At 41.9% G+C, this 26,129-nt stretch overlaps 1 protein-coding gene across 5 annotated transcripts in view; it reads right to left on the bottom strand.

Annotated features, from left to right (window-relative positions):
• Positions 1-366: 366 nt before the first annotated feature.
• The window catches only part of Ankrd46 (ankyrin repeat domain 46), a 32,319-nt gene continuing 6,556 nt past the window's right edge, over positions 367-26,129 (bottom strand). For 2 of the 5 annotated variants that reach the window (XM_060389587.1, XM_021664383.2), the window contains exons 3-6: positions 14,766-14,875; positions 8,603-8,935; positions 7,131-7,289; positions 367-2,082 (exon numbers count right to left, since the gene is read on the bottom strand). In XM_060389587.1, the coding sequence (XP_060245570.1) occupies positions 1,866-2,082; positions 7,131-7,289; positions 8,603-8,913 (687 nt within the window). In that variant the 5' untranslated portion in view covers positions 8,914-8,935; positions 14,766-14,875 and the 3' untranslated portion in view covers positions 367-1,865. The remainder of the gene's footprint in view (positions 2,083-7,130; positions 7,290-8,602; positions 8,936-14,765; positions 14,876-26,129) is intronic. The other 3 variants (XM_021664382.2, XM_021664381.2, XM_060389588.1) reach the window with 2 other exon arrangements.

The raw sequence follows: 26,129 nt of genomic DNA, 5'->3' as shown, positions 1-26,129 counted from the left end.
GAGCAGACAGGCATGGGACACAGCCTCTACCTAGACCCTGCTCTCACTGCACACCAGTGACCTTGGCCTGGGTGGGCTACTGATCCCTGCATCAGCCTTCTCATCTTCTGAGATGGGGACAGGTGGTACCCGAGAACACAGGTATAATGAGATGAGGCATGCTAAGTGACCTAACTGGGAGGTGCTGAATCATGACAGTTCCCACCACACTTAAATCCATATGCAATGATCACTGATTAGTTCTGTAGCATTTGTAAGCCAAATAAATAAAAGTCTCTAGCTATATCAGGGCTTAAAGCACTTGGCTTTTAAAATAGCTAACTGCAAATCCATTACAAAATCCTAAGAAAGAAAATGGCTGGTGACTAAGGATTTCCAAATGCATTTATTGGTAGCATATTACTGAATGAATAATGCAGAGCACACAATTCCAAGAAACCAGCACTGGGCAGAAAGCAGGGATCTTAGATGGAACATATTTATATATTACATATATTGAGACTTAAGAGAGGGAAAACTAATCCAAAGCTCTCATTCTGAACATACTTTAAACTTGAATTTTAGTGTTCTCCATGCAAAAAGCAAAAGCCTGCTTCCCCCTTTCATTCCACCAAGCATGATTAATTAAAAGCAAGATACTGCAAGCTGAATCTGAAGCAGCCAGTCAGGGGCTGTAAAGAGTCCCTTCAGGCAGGTAAAGCCACATGGATGAAAAAAGTGTCCATACCTGGTCCCTGAATGCAGAGGAGAAAATACCAGTAAGCGAGAGGCTCACAGAACGGACCCCTCTACTCAACCACTCAGCGAGGTTACAGAAAACAAAACCATTAGCTCTTCACTGCAGCCATCAGATTTTACTGAATAAACAATTAGTAAGCCTCCACTCTCTATAATAACATTAAAAAATGTGTTTCTATATTGCTGAACCAAAGAGGGTTTTCAAACACACTGCCAGAAGCTGCTTGTGGTCCAGAGTCCTATTTACATCATGCACCCACACACAGCAACTGACGCCATGACAGCAGCATGATATTGTCCAGAGCTCTTAATTCAGAAACACTCCTCCACTCCCACAGCTGGACACCTGCTGACCAGACGTTGTTAGTCAGACCACCAGTCAACTGTGGTGAAGTGCAATACACAGCTGGCTTAAGGACTAACTCATCTGTCCTGGCAGCACTGCAGAGCTACGTGACAGTGGAGGAGAGGGTTCTTTTCTCTAGTGACCACTTGCTACAAAGAGTTTCCTGCTGTTTTTCTCAACAGGACATCTAAAAAGAAACTGAAGAGTGAGCTGAACTCTACAAGCTGATTTTCACAGACACAGAACAAGACAATCCATGTTAAAGAAAAGACTTGCTAATTTTCAAAACCTGTCTACTGTCTGACTAGCTTGAAAATACACTTTTAAAGTCAAAATCCTATTGTGAAAAAAAAAAATAAAAATTTAAGTCAGAAGTTTTCACTCTCTCCTTTCGCTAGGAAAGTAAACAAAAACAGAACTGGGCTATTGCAAAAACAAACTAACAACAACAACAAAAAATGGTCACTGCTCCTCCACCAGAGTCGGGTCCCTTCTGTGAGGCCTCCCAAATCTCTGCCTTGAGTGTCCACTCTGATCATTACCACACTTTGATCACACAAGCCTGGGGATGTCTTCTTTAGACACAGGCTATGTCAGAGGTAGCGTTAGGATGCAGTATAACCAGCTACAGGAAAAAGTTTAATGGAAAACACCATTCTTCTGAGTCATGGTAAGTAAAAATCCAAAACAAAAACCAGACAGCTCTCATTGCCTTGTACTAAGAAATGATCTAAGAACTGAAAACCCATATTGACAGGCCCTATCGTAATCTCTGGAAGCCTCAATGCACCAGCTCAGGCTGGTTGTCCATGAAGGGCAGCACCCCACTCACATAGTAGGCAATGCCCAGAGACAGCAAAGCAATGACCAAGATCAAGAGCAAGACCCTCCAGAAACCTAGGTCCTCCACAAACTCCTGCCATGTAGTTCGGAAGCTGGACAGGACTCCTTCGCCTTGCTGGAGGTTAGGATTGAGCAGAGAATGGCTTTCCATGGCACTGTGGGAAGAGGAAAGAAAAGAAAGGGTCATCAAAACACACTTCAGCCATAAGGCACAACACAAGACAAGCAGTTATACTGACAAGGCCAGCCTTTCAATGCAATACTGGAGAGTTACTACAGAGATGCACTGGCCTAGGAATGTGCTGGTTACACACTCCTGGAAATCCACACATCTGTCTTAAACTGTAAATGGTTAGATCCCTGGTTTAGCATCCAGCAGGCAAATTAAAAATCATAATCAGAAAATCCCAACAGGAGTCTGGGGGAAGTGGAAGGGTAGAGCTGGGGATGAACATGATCAAAGTACATTGTACACATGGATAAAATTGTCAAAAATAAATCAAAAACATTTTTTAAAGGAGCCCCAAGCAGAGGTCTTAAAATAGGTCAAATGCCGTCTCCATCACAATGGCATTAACCAAACATATTTTGTTTTACATTTAGAAGACTCAAACAGAGGGACTGGAGATGGCTTTTGCTAAGTTCCCATCCAGTTTCAGGGGATCCAAAATACCCTCTTCTGACCAGCCTCACACAGACATTGTATGTAAGGAAAAATTGTTGGTATAATGTTCTTTTAAAATGTTATATGCCTTACCCTTGTTAATTCAAATGCTGATTTCCCCACTCCCAACTCTCTGGTTTCAATCTGGATATTGCATTGTGATACTCACTATAAGCATCCTGTCTCAACTCTTGTGTAAACAGGACACAAATAAAGCAACTAGATACAATGTTGTGCAATGGGAAGAGCCAGAGGACAGGAAAGAGGGGAGGAGCTAGAGAACAGGAAGGGGCGAGAAGGACAAGCTCAAGGAGAAGAGAGCACGAGGAGAGCACAGCGGGAGGAAAGAGCTTGGAGGACTTAGAGCATGAACCAGACCTGAGATTTCACAAAAAGCAAGTATAATGTGGGAAATCTAAATGTTAGGAAACTGAGGGCTTGGAGGTTTAGGAGGGAGTAAATATTGACCAGCATTGTGTTCTAGATTAACTAAAAACCCAGTCTCTGTGTGGTGATTTGGTTATACAGCTGCTGAGGATTAACAGCAGCTTTACAAGAAGATAAAACAATAGTAAATATTAATAACTTCTTACAACAAAAAACATTCAAACACATAAAAATAAAATTTAAAAATCTTTTTAAAATGTTCAAAATGAAACTTTGTAATTTGAGATTTCATGTTCATAAAAATAACAAAAAAATCAATAAATTTAAAAATCCACTTCAATGCAGTACATGGATGTGAAGGCTAAAAGGGAATTTCTCTCTTAATTTGGTGCAGTCATGTGCCCAGTTAAGAGCTCTCTAAATAAAACCTAGTCACAGAAGCTTAGTCCTCAGCGTGCAGTGCATGTGGCTGGCTTTAGGGATTCTTTAATTTTTCTCTGTGCATTTCCATGTATGCACACATACATACACGTGATACCATATGAAGGTCAGAGGGCAATTTTTGAAATAACAAAAGCAAGGGGTTGGAGAAATGGCTCAGTGGTTAAAAACATCGACTGCTTTTCCAGAAGACTGAGGTTTAATTCCCAGCACTCACATAGCAGATCACAAGTGTCTGTAACTTCCATTTCAGGAGATGTGATGCCCACTTCTGGCCTCTGTCAGCACTGCACACGTTTATGTATGCATACATACATAAACATACAAACATACAAAACATCCAAACACATAAAATGAACTTACAAGTTCAGTTTTATTCCTTTAAAAATATTTTATGTTTTATATATGCAGGGATGGGGAGCTATTTTTCATCAACTTGATTGTTAAATCCTACTACACAAGTTATCTCATGTCTCACAGAACCCAATGGGAAATATAGTTAAGCTATAATACCACTTCCCTGCTTGTCCATTTATATTTTCCTTCTACTCAGTTTATTGCTATGATTTATGCTAAAAATTTCATCTTTATTTGTCACTGTGTAGCCCTGGATGGCCTAAAACTCACAAAGATCCTCCTGCCTCTGCCTCCCAGTGCTGAAATTAGAGACATGTGCCCAACTGGCTAAAATTCATCTTTTAAACTATGGAACTTAGTGGGTTTAGGGCTTTCAAAGGTATTAATCATTTCTACTATCTAATTCCTAATACTTGATCAATCATTGTCTCAAACTCTGTATCATTGTCCCCCCCATACCCTAGTAATCACTAACCTACTTTTTTTTTCCTATAAATTTCCCTATTTGGTCATTTTATACCAACAGAATAAATAGTATGTGGCCTTTTATGCTTGGCTTTTCCCATACAGCATTTTTTCAGTATTTATCCTGGCTGTAGAATCTATCATTACTTTGTTCATTTTTATGGCAGAGTAATATTCCTTTGAATAAGGTAATGTCTATTCTTTCATTGGCTCATGGACATTTGGTATGTAGCTAGAAGTGAAACTGCTGGGTCACATAGTAACTCTGTATAACTTTTGATAAGACATCAGAATAGTTTCCAAAGTGGCCCCACTAGTCTATGCTGTCTTGAGGAGTCTATTTTCCCTACAACCTCCATAATACTAGTGACAGCCTATCTGCCTGGTTACAGCTGTCCTCAGAGTTACGTACTATTCCACTGTAGGTTTGATTTGTATTTTTCTTTTCTTTTCTTTTCTTTTCTTTTTTTCTTTCTTCCTTTTTGGTCTGTTTGTTTGTTTCTTTTTCGAGACAGGGTTGTTCTGTGTAGCCTTGGCTGTCCTGAACTCGCTTTGCAGACCTGGCTGGCCTGGAACTCACAGCAATCCACCTGCCTCTGTCTTTCTAAATGCTGGGATTACAGGCATATGCCACCATGCCCAGTTTGGTTTGTATTTTTCTGGGCTTTCTTGAAGGAATGTATTCATTTCCTTGATATACATACATATATATATATATATATATATATATATATATATAAAGATTTATTTATAATTTATACAGTATTCTGCCTGTGTGCCAGTAGGCCAGTAGATGGCACGAGATCTCATTATACACGGTTCTGACCAATAATGCGGTTGCTGGGAATTGAACTCAAGACCTTTGGAAGAACAGCCAGTATTCTTAACCTCTGAGCCATCTCTCCAGCCCCCTTGATTTGTATTTTTAGGACACTGTTTTTAAACATCATATTGTTTATTATCGTACTTTTATAATGCTTTTTTTGTTTTGTTTTTTCAAAACAGGGTTTTTCTGTATAGCTTGGTTGTCCTGGACTCACTTTAGACCAGGCTGGCCTTGAACTCACAAAGATACGCCTGCCTCTGCCCCCGAGCACTGGCATATAATGCTATTTTTTAATGGAGTTTAATCTTGCCTACTGTGGCATTGAGGGCAGGAATAAGGAGAACCACGTAACAACAGTGTTAATCATTCACACTGACACACTTCAGTGTTCACAGAGCTGTAACTAACACAAATGCCACACATTTGTAGAGCAGGAGTTCACGTTGCTACCAAGCTGCCCAAACAATTACTCATGACCTAGCTAATTAGTCATTATGACAGCTCAAACAACTAATTGTGATTTAGTTAATTAGTCATTATAATGGGCAAAATAAAGTTCAAGGGCATTTCTGATAAAGTCCTACTAGCCAGTATCAAAATGAGATCTCCAAAGTGCATCAAGAGAAACATGCATTCATGGACATTTTCTCAGTAAAGAAGGTTGGGAGAAATGGCACAAGTTATGAGCACTTGTGTACAATCTTGAGGACTGGAACTTAAGCCCCTGCAGCTACTTAAGAGATCAGGTATCCCACACATGCCTGTAATCCCAGCTCTGAGGGAGCAGAAGTAGAAAAACTACAAGCCCTGGGTTCAGGAGAAACTTGCCTCAAAAGAAGGAGCAGACAGTGATTGATTAACACCTGAAACCCAACCCTCTTCTGGCCTCTCACTAGTACACAGATGTGTACATGAGCATATGCAAATGCACTCACAGACAGACACAAGTACATCTTTTAAAAGAAGCTTAAAGTAGTCTGTTATGTTATAAAAAGATAAAAATAAGTTTCACGTTTTGCACAGATAAAGAGTTAAGCACTGTTAAGCCAATGGCATTTGAACTCTAAATTTCTGAGCAGTGAAGGAAAGGCCTGTGAGTGTCTCTGGCTTCCTATTACTTTGCCAATTTGTCAGCTTCTAGAAAACTCAGCAGCTTCACCAGTTCACAGTAAAAACTCTTACCTCCTTTAGAACAGTAGTAAGAGCTTGTAACTAACAAAGCAGAACAAAGTGAGAGTGTGGAGCCTGAAGCCAGCATAGGAGGAGGAGGTGCCATGGCCTCAAAGGTATCAGACAGAGATCAACTGTGAAGGGCTGACCTCAGTGACCCACATGAGGGACATGGGAAACCAGTTACCAGACCACAGCTGTGTTCCCACTGAAAATCTGGAGTGAGACAGCTGACTCACTGAGTATTTCAAGCTGAATACCAAGGAGCCCACCAGACTCCATTATGTCACTGAAACCTAGGTCAGGCCTATTGGCTTTGCCTGTCAAACCATCAGGGCAGAGGGCAGAGCATTCTGTAGACTTTCAGGCTGAATGACCTGTGCTTCCCACTGCAGCTAGATGAAAGCATCTGTTTCGATCTGCTACTGAGTGGAGCCTCTCAAGGAACAGCCAGGCCACAGGGGAAAAGAATGTGCTCAGTCATGATGGGGCTTGATGTGCTGGCGGGGGGAAGCTCCCCTTTTCCAAGGAGTAGGAGAGGGGGGATAGAGGAAAGAAGGGGGGAGGGTAGGACAGGGAAGAAAGGAGGGAGGGGGCTACAATTGGGATGTAACATGAATGAATAAATACATTTATTAAAAATTAAAACTTGGAGATTCCTTCCTCAGACTTCTTTGAACTGTCTTGTCTCCTACCCATCCACTAAGGCACATCTAATAACACTGTGAGCATGTCGTCACTGGGCACTTCTGCAAAGATCTGCAACTGTAATCTGAAGCCACAGCACATGCATGAAGTTCAGAGAGCAGCACAGCCCTGCACTGACAGCAAAGAGTGGCCAAATGCAAAGAGTTGCTCAAGGACTGTGCCTTAGACAGCTGCATCCTCAGTACCTTTCGCTCTCCGCTGTCTGCATGGTCTCCAGCTTCGAGTGAGTGCCTCTGTTAAATCCTTTTACCTCCTGTTCTTCCAAAGACTCCAGCAATCGGATAACATCTTTATTCACGCCCCGGCGCTTTGCCAGAACTAAAGGGGTAGCACCTTGATGATTGCTGAAAAAGGTCACAGAAAGAAAGGGTCATTGCTGCACTACCGTGAGGAAAGTGTAGACCAAAAAAGGTCTGCAAGTCAGACCCAGGGCAGAGCCACTCAAGCCAGAAACTGACATTTGAATTAACTGGATTTTCCTTCCAGGGAAGAAGAAAAAAGAACATTTAGGAGAAAGAACAGATGACAGGAAATATACGATAAAAGAGAACATCTAGGAATGAACTAGAAAGTCTAGTCCTAGAGTCCCAGACTCAGTCTTTGTACACACTGTAAATATATTCATGTATGTGTACGCACACATCTCTCTAGATGCAATCTTTGCACACTGTTAGTACATCATGTATATGTACACACGTATGTGCACATACACACATATCTAGACTCAGTCTCTGTATACACTGCACCGATATATTCAGGTACATAAACACACATGCATGTGCACACACACATGTCTCTAGAATCAGTCTCTGTATCTACTATACATATTTGTTCATGTATACATACCCACACACACATATTTATGCAGGTATGTATAAGAAGTCTAAGAATAAAAAGCAGCCTTGAGCACTGAGCCATCTTACACTAGCTAAGGAAGGACAGAGCAGATTTCAAATCATGCTGGTTCCAGTGTCGGTTTCTACCCCATTCTGTCCTGCCATCACAGAGACATTTGCTGCCATGCTATTATACAAGCAGCCATAGGATACTAGGACAGCAAGAACCTGCTGCTTAAAGTTCAAACTCAGCTTTGAGGTGATCTGGTCTTCCCCCACAAGAGATCAAGTAGTAATGGGCCAAACAAAACAACCCCCACCCCCAGTGTCCTCCAGCTGTTCAGCCTGAAGAGGACTCAAGCCCCAGATCTATGATGAGGCTACTATGTTACTGTACAGAAGACAGATGAGCTCTGTGCAGGAACTAGGTTCAATTCCAGCCCTGTCCTTTATAAGCTGTGTGGCTTCTTGACTTTGTAAGATGAGAAAAGGGAGAGTTGGAATGCAGAGGTGAGGGAATAATGTTCAACATACAAATACTTGCATGGGAAAGATCTAAAAAATGAAGAGACTAGAGTGAGAGCCACTTACTATGAGTTTAGAACAAGATGATAAAACAGTCCTCTTCCTTTTTTTGTTGAATTACACTTCATAATTAACGGAAACCAGCTACTATTACACACACAGAGAGCCAGCTCAGGGTCTGGCCTTGCATTCCCACACTACCCTACTAAGGGCTTAGGCTTTGATACCTTTTGTCTTTACAATGGATCAGGTAGTGATCAGCCCTCGACCTAGCTTCAGTGGTACAAAGAACTCACCAAATATCAATTTTGAGTCCGTTGGAAACTAAGAACTGGATAGTGTCCACATGGCCACACAGGTGCAGGGCCGTGTTCCCCTGATAATCCGTGGCCAATGGGTCAGCACCAAACTTATGAAGCAGCTGGCAGATGTCTACGTTCCCTCGGGCCGCAGCAAGGTGGAGGCCTGTTCTGCCCCTGCTGTCTCGGATATTTGGGTCAAAGCCACTTTCCAAAAGCCGCTTGGAATAGGTGAAGTCCCCATCAATGCAGGCTTGAAGCAAGGGCACATTAGTCTGTGAAGAATCATTCACAAAAACGTAGGACATTATCTGTGGCGGATGGACACTCCTGCAATGAGAGCCGAGGTGAATGACAGCTGGTAATGACAAGGGCAACCAGTCAGAGGAACAGTAGTATGGTCTAGGCCTCTTTCTTGTGATAAATGTCCTCACCAAACAAACAATAATCACAAAATTATCATTTATGTTTTATTTCCACTAAAATTTTTATTTTTCTTATATCTGCTGGATCAAAATAGTAATTAATTACTGTAAAGCTCTCTTACTTTATCATAAAAAGGTTGAAATAGTTTTAAAGTTAAGGATAATTACTTATACTTAAGTTCTTTACATTATCAGAAAATACATGTGAACTTACATTCACTTCTTATATGAGATGCTCTATAGAATAAACAGAAATATCTATAGGAAAAGCCCACTGATCCAATCACTGCATTTCAGGCACAAAATTTAAGACTTCACTTTAAAAAGTTAAAGGCCAAAGTAGCAGCTGTGCCCACAGTACCGCCCACATCCCAACTCCACCTGGAAGACAGGTACACAGTAGGTAGCTCTAGCACCAAATCCCATTAGTGTTCCAGAAAGACTGCACCTGAAAAACTACAAAGGGAGCCTGGAACTGCACTGCATCAGCCACAGCCCATTCATCTTCACAAGGCCCCCCCAAAAAGTAAAGTCTCTCAAGAGGAACTTCAAAAATCAGAAAGGTAGAAACTAGGGCATTCATAGAACTTTTCTGTAAAACTTTTTTAAAAACTCAAACATTCATTACTTATCTATTATGCACACGTCTATGCACTGTGAGTATGCATGCCATGGTGCATGTGTGAAGGTTAGAGCACAACCTGTGGAGCTGGCTCTCGCCTTCCATCATGTGGGTCCCAAGCATCAAACTCAGGCCATCTAACTTGGCTGCAAACCCCTTGATCTTCTGAACCATCTTGCCAGACAGGCTCAGCTTGCACAGTTTCTCAGGTGAAGTCTTTCTGGACACTAATGGAACTGGGTACTAAGCCAATCCTCTGTGGCCCCTCTCCCCCCACCAGGGCCCAGGCGCTCAGGCCACAGGTGTTGAGTCTGGCAGGGCGTTCAGCCTCTCCGTTCAGTTCTCCAGCCTGGACTGCCTGCTGTAGAGTTCTGCTACTGCCCTTGGCTCTCAAGTGGGAATCAGCCCACACATAACGAGGACCTGTTCTGAGCAGGCATCAACTTCAAGTTTTTACTGAATGTCATGAAGCCCTAGCAACTCAGGGTAAGTTTTATTATCCTTGAATTTCCATGAGCACCCCTACAGACTTCAGGCCAAGGAGACTGCATGTCCTTACTGGTCTTTCAACCAGATAAGCTAGAATGTGAAGGGTTAGACAGGAAAGACTAGAGACAAGCAATCCATCAGTAGGTCAGCTGACAGGAAATGATGGAATCCTGACCCAAAACAGTGACAGAGGAAAGGAACTTCTGGAGAGGGACACAGAACATGACCGAGGTTGAGCAGCAGCTGGTAAGAACACCTCTGGAAAGAGGTCAAGATAAAAACACTTCTGATCATAACACAGCATTACAGGTTGGTCTGAGGCAGGGCAGGGTCTCATGACATATGGAGCTAAGGCTACCATACCCTTCTGGCCTTAGCCATCACAGCTGGCTTGAAACAATAAATTATTTTATTTATTGGTTTGTTTGTTTGGCTGGTGTTGGTTTTTTTTGAAGACAGGGTTTCTCTGTGTAGCCCTAGCTGTCCTGGACTTTCTTTGTAGATAAGGCTGGACAGAGCTCCACCTGCTTCTGCCTCCCAGGGTGCTGGGATTAAAGGCATATTCCACCAAACCCAGCTGAAATGACAAACTCTTAAAAATTAATTCCCAGGGCTGCAGAGTTAGCACAATGGTTAAGAGCACATTTTGCTGGTGGTTGGAGAGTTGGCTCAGCAGTTAAGAGCACTGGATGCTCTTCCAGGGGACCTAAGTTCAATTCCCAGCACCCACCTGGTGGCTCACAACTGTCTGTAACTCCAGTGCCAGTGGATCCAACATTCATACAGATAGAAATGCAAGCAAAACACCAAAGAATAAATAAACCCTTAAAAAAAAAAAAGGCACTTATTGCTCTTCTTACAGAAGACCGAGGTTCAGTTCCTGACATATACATGGTGGTTTGCAGCCATTCATAACACTAGTTTGCAGGGGAAACAATGCCCTCTTCTGACCTCTGTAGGCATCAGGAACATACTTGGTGCACAGACAAACATATAAGAAAAACACTCATATACTTAAAATAAATCTAGAAAAATATTTTTAAAAAGTTAAAAGGGCATAGTTTCCACATAGCAGTTATCGTCTCATCTATTAAAAGAGTAATTCCATCTTAAGAATTTATTAATAAAACAGCTAACAGTTCCTCTTAATTTCCCCCTATACTAATCACTGGACTGGAACACTCAAAAAACCAAACACCTAACACAGACTATTTTGGAAACAAAAGAGCACAAACCAAGTATTTTCTAAGAGCTAAGACATGTTGGCTACATTGTAAGAAATGATCCTAAAAACCTATCTACTTGGTGTTTTGGCTCAGGTCTTTTGGCTGGCAGAATGGGATTCCTCTGGAGCAGCCTAGGCTGGGTAAGACTCAGCCCCTCCTGTCTGCTCTGAGGTGAGAAGTGAAGCTGGTCTTTTCTCTCTCCTGGAGAAACTGCTCACCTCAGTCCCACAATTAAGATTCTCACAGGAAGACAGCACTTTCCCTTGAACAGGGAAGTGCACCTGCCCTCCTGCAGGCCACAGCTCACTGGAGGCTCACATGCCATTAAGGCTCCACAGCAGAACACATCTAAGGTACAAGATGAGATTGTTCTTTTAGCACCACCCACAGCTCTATCTGAATTCCTAACAATGCTGAGCGGGGAGAAAAAAAAAAGAAAAAAAAAGAAGGAATTTGACTTAGATCCAGGATATAGCATGAGAAAGAACGAACTGTTCTGTGGCACACAAGCAGGTTAGGGGCCTGTGCACATTCTCCAGAATACCTGAGGTCAAGCACAATCTGCCAGGCCACACAAGTGACTGCCAGGCACTCAAGTGGTGAGAAAGAGTCGTGGAGGGCATGAAGTGTGACCAGAAAGCACAGACAGGAGTCAGCGGTATGTCACCAGCTCTGGAAATCACTCTCAGCCTCTGGAACTCTGAATGCATATTCTCCACAATGTAAATGGAGGCTAACTTCTAACTTTGACTAATTAATTTCTGCATGGCCACAGAATTTGAACCCAGGGTCTTGCACAAACTAGTCAAGGATCAACCACTGAGCTACATTACATCCTTAGCTCCACAAAAGCAATCTTAGAAAGGAAATGCTATTCATAAGAGGGGAAAAGGTAAACAAACAGCCAAACCTTATAGTTCAACCAAACAGAATAGATTCGGTTCAGTATTGAATCTTTGTCCTTTCTCATCCTCCTGCACTGACGTGTGTAGCCCACCCTCAGGACTCCCCTAGGCCCACTTAGTGGTGCCTCTGTGCACCAGTGTACTCTATCTAATCATTCAATTCTTATGAAGCACTGAAGAAGCAGGGTGCTGGGCAGCCAGACTGGATCACAGAAGTGCAGCATCAATCATGAAACATTCTGAAATGCGTTTTGTTAGCTGGTTGCACATGAAATCCAAATCCCAGAGTCACCATGAGTGTAAAACCTGGTCATGCATGCTGCTATCCAACATCATTAAATAAATGTACACAGAGGAACCATTAATGGCATCTAGGTAAGGCTTCATTTACAATTCGCATAACAGAATGTCACATGGGAGCTGTCAGTGCTGGACTGGAGCTAGGGACGATGGCTCTCAAGTTAGATGTGAAGATACGTTAATACACAGTACCCTCTATTGATTCTGGTTTTCTGGGTTCCATATTGATTTGGACAAAATTCCTGTCATTGAACCACTTAATTGGATTTTCTTGAACAACTATTCTAAGTACCTTCCATCTCTCACCCTGAGTGGCAAAGTGGAAGTATCACTTGTCACCTCTCTCTAGCACAGACTTGGTTTTAGTTTCCAGTATGAAAAGATGCGAGGGCAAACTGGTAAGTGAGCTTCTGTTGCAGAAGAAGCTCATTGATGAGAGGTACAATGACAAACCACATAGTTACCCTCACATACTGTCCTCCATAGCCTACAAGAAAAGCCAGGCTTCTGCCATTTCAATAGGACAGCACCTGGTGATCAAGCACGGTTGTCAAAATTATAGATCAGATCTAAGTATTTAATGTTATATAAACACATCAGTCAGAATTAGTAGAAAACAGCTACCCCAACAACTCAATTTATACTTCAATCACTAGAAATTTATTCATACCCTTCCCAAAGTGAACAAAAACCAGAACACATGTTAACTGCTGCACAAGGTGTTACAACTAAAGATCTTCCCAATTAAATTTATTTGGAGACAACTGCAGACCCACCTGTAAGATAACACAAGAGGCCCTATTTCCCCTTTCCTCAGTTTCCCCTGATATCAACACCTTACAAATCCATAGTAGGACATCATAGCTTTGGATATGTACACAGCCCCTTTTCACTGTATTGTTCCTTATTATGTTCAGACCATTGCTTGTTGAATAGCTTACTACTGAAGGACACTTGGTTTTACAGGAATTTAGCAATTACATTACAGATTTTTAAGTATTACTTATTTATATTTGGTAGTGTAACACCATGGTCTGCATGAGGAAACCAGAGGAATAACTTGCGGGGGTCTGCTGTCTTCTTCTAACTTAGCTATCAGGGATAGCTAAGGGATCTAACTTAGCTATCAGGCTTGGCAGCAAGCCCCTTGAAGCCATGAAGCCATGCACACACTGAAGCTTTTCACAAGAACTTGTAAAGGCTATGTGAAGCTGGGTCTTCTTTTTTTAAGGATAAATGGTTAGGAATGTAACTGCTGGGTCAAATGGTGTCATCTTTCCATGCAAAGAAAGTCCATAACAAAGTCATCTTTGGAGTCATTTTTCTGAGGGTCAAGCTATTTACAGAAGTCTCTGTAGAAACAAGCATTTGGAAGGACAAATAGAAGCCCTGGAATTTTCTTAGCAAGAACCATCCCAAAGGCAAAGTTAGGGATACTAATGAGAGACCGAACCATTGACCAGCAGTTTTAAAATGCCTTCAAAGCACTGAGTCAGATGCCCTGAACATGGGTCTGAAAGCTAAACATACATAAAAGATGGAGAAAGCAGGAGGGAGAGAGGTGTGAAGTCTGACTATGAGGAGCAACTCTCAGGACTGCAGAACTAGTTTCCTTATTGCTAGAAGCTGTCAAAGCTTTGCCATTCTATCCAGACACCATGTGGCGCTGCTCTGCCTGGGAGTAAATCCACTCGGATCCTTATCAGCTGTGCGATTTAGGCCTCAGTCCGCAGGTCAGTACCATCCCAGCAGGTGCAGTTCCCTGCTGTGCTAAAGCAAACTTGCAAGGCATGCTCATCCCCTGCTAACACAGTGGCTTTCAGCAATGGGATGACCTCTAATGGGGAGCAAGACCTCCAGGAAAAAGAATTGACTTGCAGCAAAGTAAAAGCACAATGGCCTGGAACACGATTAGCCTGTGGTAGGGCAGCCAAGCCCCAGAAAGTACACTGGTGGTTCATGAGGGCTTTGGTTTGTAAAGGGCAAGGTGCATGAGGCACAGAGGCAGACATGTGGGCACCATCACAGAAGTGTGAGGTCATGTCTGAGAGGGGTGGTACAGACTCACAATTAAAATTCTTGCCCTGTCTGCAGTGATGATACAGTCACTCTCACCCATGCCAACGAGCTGTGAGCTGAATTCAAACATCAAACCAGCAGGGAGGTTTGGGAGGAAGTTTGAGAGCCACTGACCTGACAGAAAGTTGTATCGAACATGCTTTTCCATTTTTATCCCAAATTCTGGGTCCATGGTCTTGAATCACAGTGCAGAAGTTCTACATCAAATTCTTGGTGGTCAGGAACTAATGGAGAGGTGTTCTGTTTTAGTACGGACTGTGCTGATAACTTTAAACTTCTTTCTATATCCAGTATCAATAACAGTACAAACTGTATTGATTTGTTTTTCATTTTCAAAGCCACTGGGAAAGGCATGACTAAGTACTACAATCTTGGTTCAAGTGTGAAAGGGTTAGACTAACTTTGTAACCTGTATGTCTTCTAAAGCCTATAGTTTGAGTTTTAGGTCCAGGTTAAGCTAAAGCCTCTTAGTACCTTTCCAGAGAACGGAGAAATGTGACCCTATCTGTGAGGACAGATATTTTTAAAAAGCAAGCAAGCAATGACCTTCACTCAGCAAAAAGAATGACCAGACCCTTGTCTTCGAGATAGTGTTTCTTAGCAACCAACCCAGACGGCCTCAATCCTTCTTCTGAGTAGCTCCTAACCTCCAGCCAAAAGCCCGCAGCTCTGATCTTCAAGGATGAGCTAACCACCCCCACTGTCAATTGCAGCTGCATCCACACTTGGCAGGACTGGCCAAGCTTGAGCACCTAAGACTAACCAATTATCTCACTTTATAGCTTCCTCATCCAATCCTAAATTGCCAAAACTGCAACTTCAAATTTCCCGCAATTTTTCTTTTAAAAACCTAAGGCCTTTGTCTCCCGGTGCCACTCTTTGCTGATCTGCAGGGGTGACCCCATTGCACAATGGTTAAATTAAACCTCTTGCTTTTGCATCAAGTCGTGGTCTGTGGGAGTTTCGGGGAAGGGCGTGATCTTGAACTCCTGAGCTGTGAGACCCCAGGTCTTACAAGTGCACAGATGACATCATGTCTACAGAGCAATTGGAAGAAGGTACTAAAGCCAAGACACTGGAGCAAAATGGAAACAAAAACTGGCACAGCAGGGAGGGGCTGTCAGATCTTACTGTCTACATTTTCCTGGTCTTTGAGACATCATTTCTCTGTGTAGCCTTGGACGGGCTCTGTATACCAGGCTGGCCTCGAACTCACAGAGATCCATCTGCCTCCACTTCTTAAAGTGCTGGGATTACAGGTGTGTGCCACTGAGCCTGAAGAGCTTAAGTTAGCTTGGGTGCACACCTGTGACCAGGGGCTAAACTCAGGTATCAGAAAGAATCATAGAATATACTCTTGACAGAAAACAGAGTTAACTCTCCTAGCAACAGATTCCAGGAAATATCACAGAATAAACATTTGTTAGAAAATAGAGATAATTCCCCTGGCAATAACCAATCAGAATTGGGTAGGAAAATTTTCCCCAATGTTCCAGATGTGGTTTAGAAGAATAGCCATTGTAGTTAAAGCTTCAGCTAAAGGGTCACCTCTGACTTTTACCCAATCCTGTAATGCCAAGGCATGGAACCCTCGGCTTGTGGTTTTTCCCTTTAAAAACCCTGTTCACCCAGGGCTCGGGGTCCCACTTCTCTACTGATGCGTCAGTGAGACTTGGGTCCCGAGTTCAATCACTCTCACAATAAAGCTCTCTTGCTCTTGCATTGGGGTAATTTCCTGGTGGTCTCTGAGGGTCTTGTGAACTGGGCATAACACACCAGCTCTACTTACATTTTCTAAGTCTAAGAAAGTAGTGGAAGAAAGCAGTATATGTGGCTCGTGGAGCCCAACCTGGATTTTCTGTGTTACTGGTTATTCTTATCCCTTTAAAGGAATCTACTGGCTTCCAGATAGAATATAACCTTAAGGAGCATAAAGTAAGAACTTCAGGGAGCCATCAAATCCTGCCAGGGTGTGCTCATAACTCTGACTCTGTAGATCCATAGATTTCCCAGTAAGCAGTGACTATCCATTACCCAAGTCTATAAACACCCACAGATCTCAGACAAGGGAACAGGCATATACATGTAAAGGGAATCCTGCAATTTCTTCAGCCTGTTTTCTCTCTAATGGAATAATTTTAATCGTTTCAAAGGCCCAGGGATATTAGTGAGTCCATCACTGCTATGCTGTGACAGAGTGGAGTTTCATATCTAGCCCATAATATTTCTAACCACCCTTGCAACTCTACAGTCAGATCAAGGAAATCTAGAGCAAACTGTTGTAGGATATTTGATCCCATTGTGATATTTGACCCTGAGATTTCGAACTGTAAAATCCTGTTTCTTGTTTGGCATGGTTCAGCCCTAATACACACCTTTAATCCAAAAACTTTGTTTATTGTAAACAGATGGTTATAGTGTAGCTCATCCCTAGCACACCTTTACTCCAAGAACTTTCTGTACACAGGATTTCATAAAATTAACCCTACGTCAAGAGGCATAGGAAGAAACCGACAGGCAGGGATTAAGCAGAAAGGAGAGGCATTGAGTTGAACAGTATTTAAGACAGTGTGGAGAAGAAAGAGCCCTTTGGCTTTTAGCTTTCAGCTTTTTCCTTGTGGGCTATCAGGTTGCGCTAACAAGGTTTTGGCCTTGGGCTTTTGGGCTTTTTCCTTCTGGGATATAAACTCAGTAGGAAGGTAAGCTAGGTGCTTTCTCTGCCTCTCTGAGCTAGCAGATTTTCACCCCAGCATCTGGATCCTGATCTTTATTGGTAAAATTGAATGATATGGGATTTCCATTATTTTATAACAACAACAAACAGTTATGTTGTGTAGAACATAGGGGTCAGCTGGATGGAACACTGATTTTGATTAAATTCTTGACAGTCTGTATAAAGAACAAACTTTGCTACTTGTTCACGGTGTTCTACAACTTCAGATTATATTTCTAGAGTGGAAGAAATGGGTGCTATTTGTCTGAATATCCTGGCAGATGCATGGTGCCCAGCTCACTAATGTTTCTAGACAACTAGATATACTGTACCTTTCTTAGGTTCACTGTCACAGGACTTTGGCTTTCCCTAAGCTAGTTCTATGCTTTACTGTCAAGTGTTTCAGAAAATAAATGAACAAAGAAGAGGGTAGAGGTGACATTCACTCACACAGTCTCTCTATATTCCACTGTTAATTGCTAAACTGGCCATGGGCTAAATGCTAACAGATTCTGATACTGTCCTTGCTATTGAAGAATCTCCTGTCTCAGTGTTGTGTAAAAATTACTCTCCAATCATCTCAACAGTTAATAAAGAAGCTGAAGAGCCTATGACTGGGCAGAGGAGACAACAGGTGGGACTTTTGTTCCCAGTCTGTAAACAGGTAAACAGAGAGAGAGGAGAAGGTCGCTGGGCCATAAGGAGTGACAGCCCATGAGAAGCCGCCAGGAGGACAAAGGTGGAGCAGGAGTGGCCAGGGTGAGACTAGAGGACAGGTAACAGGGCATGTGGCTGGGAAGTAGGCCAGGCTAGCATAGATGGGCTAGAATAGATTAATATCTGCCCAGTTACAGTACTTGAAGCTTACTATAAGTATAACAGGTCTCTGTGTCATATTTGGGAGCTAGAGTGGGCATAGAAAAAAGCATAATTCCAACAGAAAAGTTCTCCAAACCCCTGTAGAAGGTACTACAGTTTGGTTATGTGGCCCTCCAGATTTCATTTCATTCTATTCACATCTATATCAAAACTTATCATATGTGCCAATGTTAAAAACTTTTATTCACTATCCTGTAAACACCCATCAGTATTACTACTACGTTATTTTTTTTTAAGACAGAGGTTCATGTAGCCCAGGCAAGCCTGAAACTGTATAGTCAAGGTTGACCTTGAATTCCTGACCCTCCTGCCTCCACTTCCTGTGTGCTGAGATTAAATACATATACCTGGCATATAATCAGTTTTACTTGGTAAAGATTATTCTATTACATGCACGTCACAATTTCCCTATTGAATCTTAACACAAGCTATCTGCCTTATTTTTTCTTATTACCTAGGGGCTTAAATCCACTGACATTTTAAATCATGCCTAAGAAAAGTTGAAAATAACCATTTTTGATAGAGAGAAAACTATTATTACTGGTTCCTAGGTGGATGAGAGTTCTGGCCAGATGAGACTGGCTGTGCCTGTGGCTACAGAACTTGGCTCCTCTCTTTATGACTCAATTGCTACTGGCACAGCAAATGATGTCACTATGAAAGCTTCCAGAGAAGGTATTTTCAGGATTCTTATATTAGAAGGGCCTGGGAATTAAATTTCTATTGATCAATCCTATTGTTAAAGTTTGAACTTCTAAGCTTTGAGTTGTGTATTCTAAAATAAAGATAAGTGTACAAATATTTACTTCGGTTCTTTTTTTTTTCTTAAAAAGCAAATTTATTTTTATTTATATGTATGTATTTGGTGCCATTAAAGGTCAAAAGAAGGTGTTGGATCCTCTGGACCTTGTGTTACAGGAGACTGTGAGTCACCCATGACAGAATCAATCCTCTTTCAAGAGCAGCAAGGGCTCTTAGCCACTGAGCCACCTGACCAGCTCCTACTGTTTTTAAAGATTGCCCCTATTCTGAAAGTATAAGTAAGCTGAGGAAGAAACCGGACAATACTTTGAGGACAGCCCAGTGCCCTGGAGGACATGTTAGAGTTGTCTTCTGAGGTTAGAAACAATGGATATTCAAAATAAGCAACGTTTACATGAGCACGGACGGACCTACTGCCAATAGACACATTTTCACTCTATATCCAGACTTGTAGAGAATCCACATTCTGTGGCACTTCTGACATTTTAGTGTTCCCCAAGTCTAAGACAAGGCCTTATGTACCCCAGGCTGACCGCAAATGTAGCTGTAGTTTGTATGTGCCCAGTGTGTGCAGAGCTCAAGATCAAAGCCAGGGCTTCCCAACTGCCCAGCATCCTACCCTAAAAGTCTTAACCTTGTAATTTTCTCAATGCTATACTATCAATCATTTCATAATTAGAACATAACACAGCAAAGAGAAAGATTACTTTGAAATGTATGAATTTCTTAATAGTACTTTTTAAAGGGCTAATTCATTATGTTGACATTCTTAAAATAATTTAAATTAGGTTAATTGGGAATTACTTAGTAGATGCTCTCAGGGAACTAAATAAAAAGGAAAAACAAATCAAGACAAAACAAAAACCACTAGAATTCTTGTGCCCATGGTTTTTTGTTTGTTTGTCTGTTTTTGTTTTGTCAAGACAGGGTTATTCCATGTAGCCCTGCATGTTCTAGACTTTCTTTGTAGACCAGGCTGGCCTCCCCAGTGCTGGGATTACAGGCAAGCACTACCACGCTCATGTCTTACATGAGCAAATGCCTATACATCTGATATAAAACTCGTAACATCTGCCATGCATTCATTTTTTTAATTTTTATTTTTTTTAATATTAGTTACAGTTTATTAACTTTGTATCCCAGCTGTATCCCGCTCCCTCATTCCCTCCCAATCCCACCCTCATCTCTTTCCTGCCCCTTTCCAAATCCACTGATAGGGGAGGACCTCCTCCCCTTTCATCTGACCCTGGTTTATCAGGTATCTTCAGGACTGGCTGCGAAGTCCTCCTCAGTGGCCTAGCAGGACTGCTCCTCCCTAGGTGGGATGGGGAGGAGGAAGGCCAAAGAGCCTGCCATTGAGTTCATGTCAGAAATAGTCCCTGTTCCCCTTTCTAGGGAAACCCACTTGATTACTGAGCTACCATGGGCTACATCCGAGTAGAGGTTCTAGGTTATATCCATACATGGTCCTTGGATGGATAAACAGTCTCATAAAAGACCCCTGTGCCCCGATATATTTGGTCCTTGTGGAGCTCCTGTCCTCTCCAGGTCATATTAACTCTCCCTTATTTCATACGATTCCCTGCACTCTGCCGAAGGTTTAGTCATGAGTCTCAGTATCTGCTTTGATACACTGCTAGGTAGAGTCTTTCAGAGGCCCTCTGTGGTAGGCTCCTGTCCTGTTACTTGTTTTCTCCTACATCCAATGTCCATCCCATTTGTCTTTCTAAGTGAGTATTGATCATCTTACTCCGGGTCCTTTTTTCTGTTTATCTTCTTTGGGTGTGTAGATTTCAGTATGTTTATCATATCTTACAGGTCTATATAAGTAAGTATATACCATCTATGTTTTTCTCTTTCTGGGATAACTCACTCAGAATGATCTTTTCTAGATCCCACCCTTTGCCTGCAAATTTCATGATTTCCTTGTTTTTAATTGTTGAGTAGTATTCCATTGTGTAAAAATAGCACAATTTCTGTATCCATTCCTCCGTTGATGAACATCTGGGTTGTTTCCAGGTTCTGGCTATTACAAATAAAGCTGCAACAAACATGGTTGAGCAAATGTCCTTGTTATGTACTTGAGCACCTTTTGGAAATAAACCCACACACCTATGAATACTTGATTTTTGACAAAGAAGCCAAAACCATTCAATGGAAAAAAGACAGCACCTTCAACAAATGGTGCTGGTCCAACTGGATGTCTACATAGAAAAATGAAAATAGATCCATATTTACCACCCTGCACAAAACTAAAGTCCAAGTGGATCAAAGACCTTAGCATAAAACCAGACACTCTAAATCAGTTAGAAGAAAAAGTGAGGAAGACCCTAGAACTCATTGGCACAGGAGACAACTTCCTGAACAGAATACCAACAGCACAGGCTCTAAGAGCAACAATCAATAAACGGGACCTCATGAAACTGAAAGGCTTCTGTAAAGCAAAAGACACTATCGTCAGAACAAAACAACAGCCTACAGACTGGGAAAGGATCTTCACCAACCCTGTATCTGACAGAGGGCTGATATTCAGCATATATAAAGAACTAAAGAAGTTAAAAAGCAATAAATCAAGTGATCCAATTTTAAAATGGGGTATGGAGCTAAACAGAGAATTCTCAGTAGAGGAATATAGAATGGCAGAGAAACACTTAAAGAAATGCTCAACATCCTTAGCCATCAGGAAGATGCAAATCAAAACAACCCTGAGACTTCACCTTACACCCATCAGAATGGCTAAGATGAATAACTCAAGTGACAACACATGCTGGAGAGGTTGTGGAGAAAGGGGAACCCTCCTCCATTGCTGGTGGGAATGTAAACTGGTACAGCCACTTTGGAAGTCTATCTGGTGCATTCTAGACAATTAGGAATAGCGCTTCCTCAAGACCCAGCTATACCACTCCATGTATTCATTCTTATGCAGCAGTTACTGCTGCTCCTTAAGGAAACCCTGTATGCTAAGCACTGCATCACTTCACTGTATAAATGAAATATCAAGTTACATGTTTTATCATGAGATTCCTTTTTCACCTGCTGAACCGGCAAACCTTTCATCAAAGCATCTGCGTAAGAGGGTCTGAATTAGTGTTCACATTCTAAATAGGCTCCCCTCATCCCAAGAACAATAAAGGTCAGCAGTGTTGCTTGCTCCACAGGAAGAAACCTTGTCACTGAATACAAGTTTTTGTGTAAAGACAACAATAAAACCCTTGAAAATGTCCTCTAGTTTACAGGGAGTGACTGCAATCCCGGATTTGCCTTCCTCATTGTCTGGAATAACAAGCAAACGTTACCTGTTTGGTTTTTTTTTTCTCCCTCAAAAAGAAATAAAAAAAACTAAAACTGGGATGTCTGTTATATTCTGGCAATATTTAGAATATTTATTGTTTTAATGACTAAAGTTTAGTCACAACTCAACTTCTAGAAAAGATAATAGATTTAAATAAATCTAAATAATTTCATAAAAGCATTGCTACTAGTCTGGACAGTTTAATACTTCCGTGCTTTAGAATCTTTACTGTGTAGTTATGCAGTGTTTGTAGCTCTTACTGCATGGACATTGAAGCTCTGGGAAGTCAAGCTGTAGCCTTCAGCATTCCGCCCCTATGTTACTAAGCAAACAGGGGTCTAACAGCAGTGTTCACATGACCCAACAGCACCACCTTGTCGGCATCTAGTCTTCAGTTTAGTTTAGTTTTGGAGACAATCTTGCCTTTTATTTGAAAACAGAATTACGCACAGACGCTGGCAGGTACCACATCCTTCACGCAAAGCCTCCATCAGTACAAAATGGGGAGGGCACCATCTTCCCTCATACAACCTTAGAGAGGGTCTTAGTGTTCCTGTGCTGTCTGATTGCCTTGAGGCTACACACGTCATTCTACTTTTCTATTACATCAAGGAAACTTCATTGATCCTTAAACCCCAGCAACTCTTATAAATCCTATGCCACCACAGAGGCCTTGCTCAGTTCGTTGCACACACCTAACACAACTGCAGAGAACTGAAGCGCCAACTTCACTCAACAGCATATTGCTAAGTAACCTCTGGATAGGGAGAAGGACCTGCCATAATGGTGTTGGGTATGTTAATGCTGAGGCCTCTGAGATGGCTCAGAGTATCTGAGGCTCGACAGGGAGCTCTGGCTTCTTTCTCTCTTGGAGCTAAGAGGTAGGAGCTCATCTTTTGATATCCAGACAGTGAAGGTTGAATGAGTACAAGGATCTGGATTTACAAAAGAAAAATGGATTTTCTTTTCATCTTCTTCTTCCTATATTCCCAAGTTCAGGTTATGAAAAAAAAATAGTAAGAATAAGATTACAGGCAGAAATTAGTTTTCAGCTGAACTTTCTACAGACTGTCACTTAGGAAACTATGTAATGGGGCAGAAAGTGGGGAATGCCAATATCCTGAGGCAGAACAGATGAAGCAGTTTCTAGAGTTTTCCCAGCAGAATAATTTCAAATGGAAAAGCAACGAATCACAGAAAGTTTCCTTCTTGCTGAGAGTGGCCCATTCACAGCCTCTCCTAGAAAGGTGTCAAACAGGAGGCAGGCTGTCTCCCAGAGAGCTCTGGGGAATCTTTCAGATGGGAATAGAGGCTAGCAAGTCCCAAGATTAGTTCCCAGGAATTATGTATATATGGTGGGGATATGTATGTAGAGAGATCAAAAGCACTGGGTCCCCTGTGTTATTATAGTTATTATAACTTGAGTTATTATGGGAGGCCATGAGCCACCTGACATGGATGCTGAGAGCTGAACTAAGTCCTCTGAAAAAGCAGGCTGTTCTCTTAACCAGAGAGCTACCTCTCCAACCCTAAGAACTTCTCAGAAAGCTCGAGGATAACAGTGACAACACAGGGAAGAGCTCACTGACTGTGGATCTTACACTGCAGCAGCTACACCCAGACCTACTGTCTTCCAGGAAGCATGTTCTAGTGCAGCACAAGATACCCCTGCCTGGATGGAGTCCCCAGTGAAGACTCGGACACTGCCAGTTAAAACTCCTTGCTGTTTCACATAGACACCTTGGGTTTCTTCCAGCTCTTATTCACACTGTCTTAAAGTCAGTACTCTGTCATTTACACATAACTAATACCAAGGAGACTGGCAATAACATGGCTAATGTCCTCATTTTTTTTAAATGTTCTATATGACCTATCATCAGGGACGTGACAAACTACAACACTTAGCAACACTTAGCAATTTTAAAGTCTGAATAATTGTTGCTTTGAACTTTTGTTCTGGCACTCAAAAGAACCACACTATTCAGAAAAGATCATTATGACTTGAAAATTGTTCTTTAAAATGCTTTCAAAAGATGATGCCCTTATAGGCTCCAAATACTGTAACAAGTCTCTTATTTTTGAGTACATGGGAAAAATTATATCTCAGAAAATAGTTTTCAATTTTGGAAAATGATCTGAATCAGAAATGTTTTATATCTTAATCTACAGAGGCATACAAGACAAAGACAAATTAAAGCCACGCTTTCAGGTTCAGGACAGCTAGTACTTTGGCTTTCAGCCCGTCATTCCCAGCAATAGTCATGCAAACAGATCCTTCTTCCTTCTATCTTCACTGTACTGATTTTAGTTCTCAGTTACAGTTTATCAGATGACTTTAGGTGTGTAACAGTTCAGAAACAGATACACCCTGGAAGCCCGCAAGCTCCGCTGCCATCCTGGACTGAGGCAATGATTTCCCTGGGCTTTAACCCCACTACCCAGGCTCTACTTCACAAGGACGTCTGATCTTCCAGTGTTCCCACCCCTTCACTTACAGATATTTCTTTTACATTCTTTAGTCTCTGCTTTAGCCTCCTTTGGGGGACAAACAGGAAGGCCTGTACAACTGTTGGTAAGGCTCCTGAACCAGCTTCAAGGCTGGCCTGACACAGTGCTCCCCACTGCGTTTACTCAAAACATATTCATGAGCATCTTCTAGTTTCTCACCTGGTGTGGGTTCCTTTGTCTTCAGTGCTGGATCATCTGACATTATCTAGATGTATGAGTCAGCAAATCCATTCTCTTACTGAAGACCATGCCATTGATTCCACGTTTGCTCTAGTTTGAACACTATAAATACCTATGTAAAGACAGGTTTTTGTGTAGACATGTTTTTGACTCCTATCAAGGAAGATGACTTCTGGCTTATGTGGCAGAAATGTTCAGTTCTTTAAGAATTGTCAAACTGTCTTCCAATGTGAACTGTATCATTTTGCTTTCCCATCAGTAATGAATAAGACCCTGCCAATTTATACTCTGTTGTGTTTTGTGGTGTTAGAGAACTAACTAGGGCCTTGTATGCTAGTTAAACACTCAACCATTAAGCTACAATCCTAGCCTTTTGAGGCACTGTTCTGCTATATAGCTCAAGTCAACATTGACCCCACTATGCAGCTAGCTGTGAACTCTTGATCCTTCTATCTCTGCCTCTATTACCACAGTGATGGGATTATAACCAGGCACCTGATACCAGGCTGCTGATACTCTTGCTAACATTCCATGCTATTCGTATTCTGGACTGTAACCATTTTAACAGGTAGAGACTGGTACTAAAGCATTGTTTTAATTTGCATTCCCTTAGCTGAGCATGATGGTGCATGCCTTTAATGCAAGGGAGTCAGAGGCAGGCAGATCTCTGTAAGTTTGAAGCTAGCCTGGTCTACAAAGTCAGTCCAGGACAACCAAGGCTACACAAGAAAACCGTGTCTCCACTTCTGTGACATCAGATGTTAAAAAGTCCTCAGTGTAAAAGTTCAGAACAGCATGAGTGGAGCTGCCTACGCAGGTGCAGGGCTAGCTGGAGAATCAGCAGAGGTCAAGGACCCATGACCCTCAACTGTGCAATTGTTCACATGTAGCATCACGACAGACATAAAAACTCTAAAAGGACAGCAATGTTGCTGCAATACAATCTGGATGACTAGAAGACGGAAAATTGGGTCATGTAACACACACCACAAATCTGTAGTAGCTGATTAAATTAAAACAATTCAGTGAAGCATTCTGTGTGCGTTGAAATGAATAAAGTCATTTATTGTACTCTCAAAAAAAAAAAAAAAGGTGTGCATTCCCTTGATGACATATGCTAGAAGTGTCTTTCATATATTCATTT

Source organism: Meriones unguiculatus, chromosome 8 (assembly GCF_030254825.1).
Source record: "Meriones unguiculatus strain TT.TT164.6M chromosome 8, Bangor_MerUng_6.1, whole genome shotgun sequence".
NCBI lineage: Eukaryota > Metazoa > Chordata > Mammalia > Rodentia > Muridae > Meriones > Meriones unguiculatus.
The sequence above is the reverse complement of the archived record's forward strand: the minus strand, read 5'-3'. Positions and strand labels throughout refer to the sequence as shown.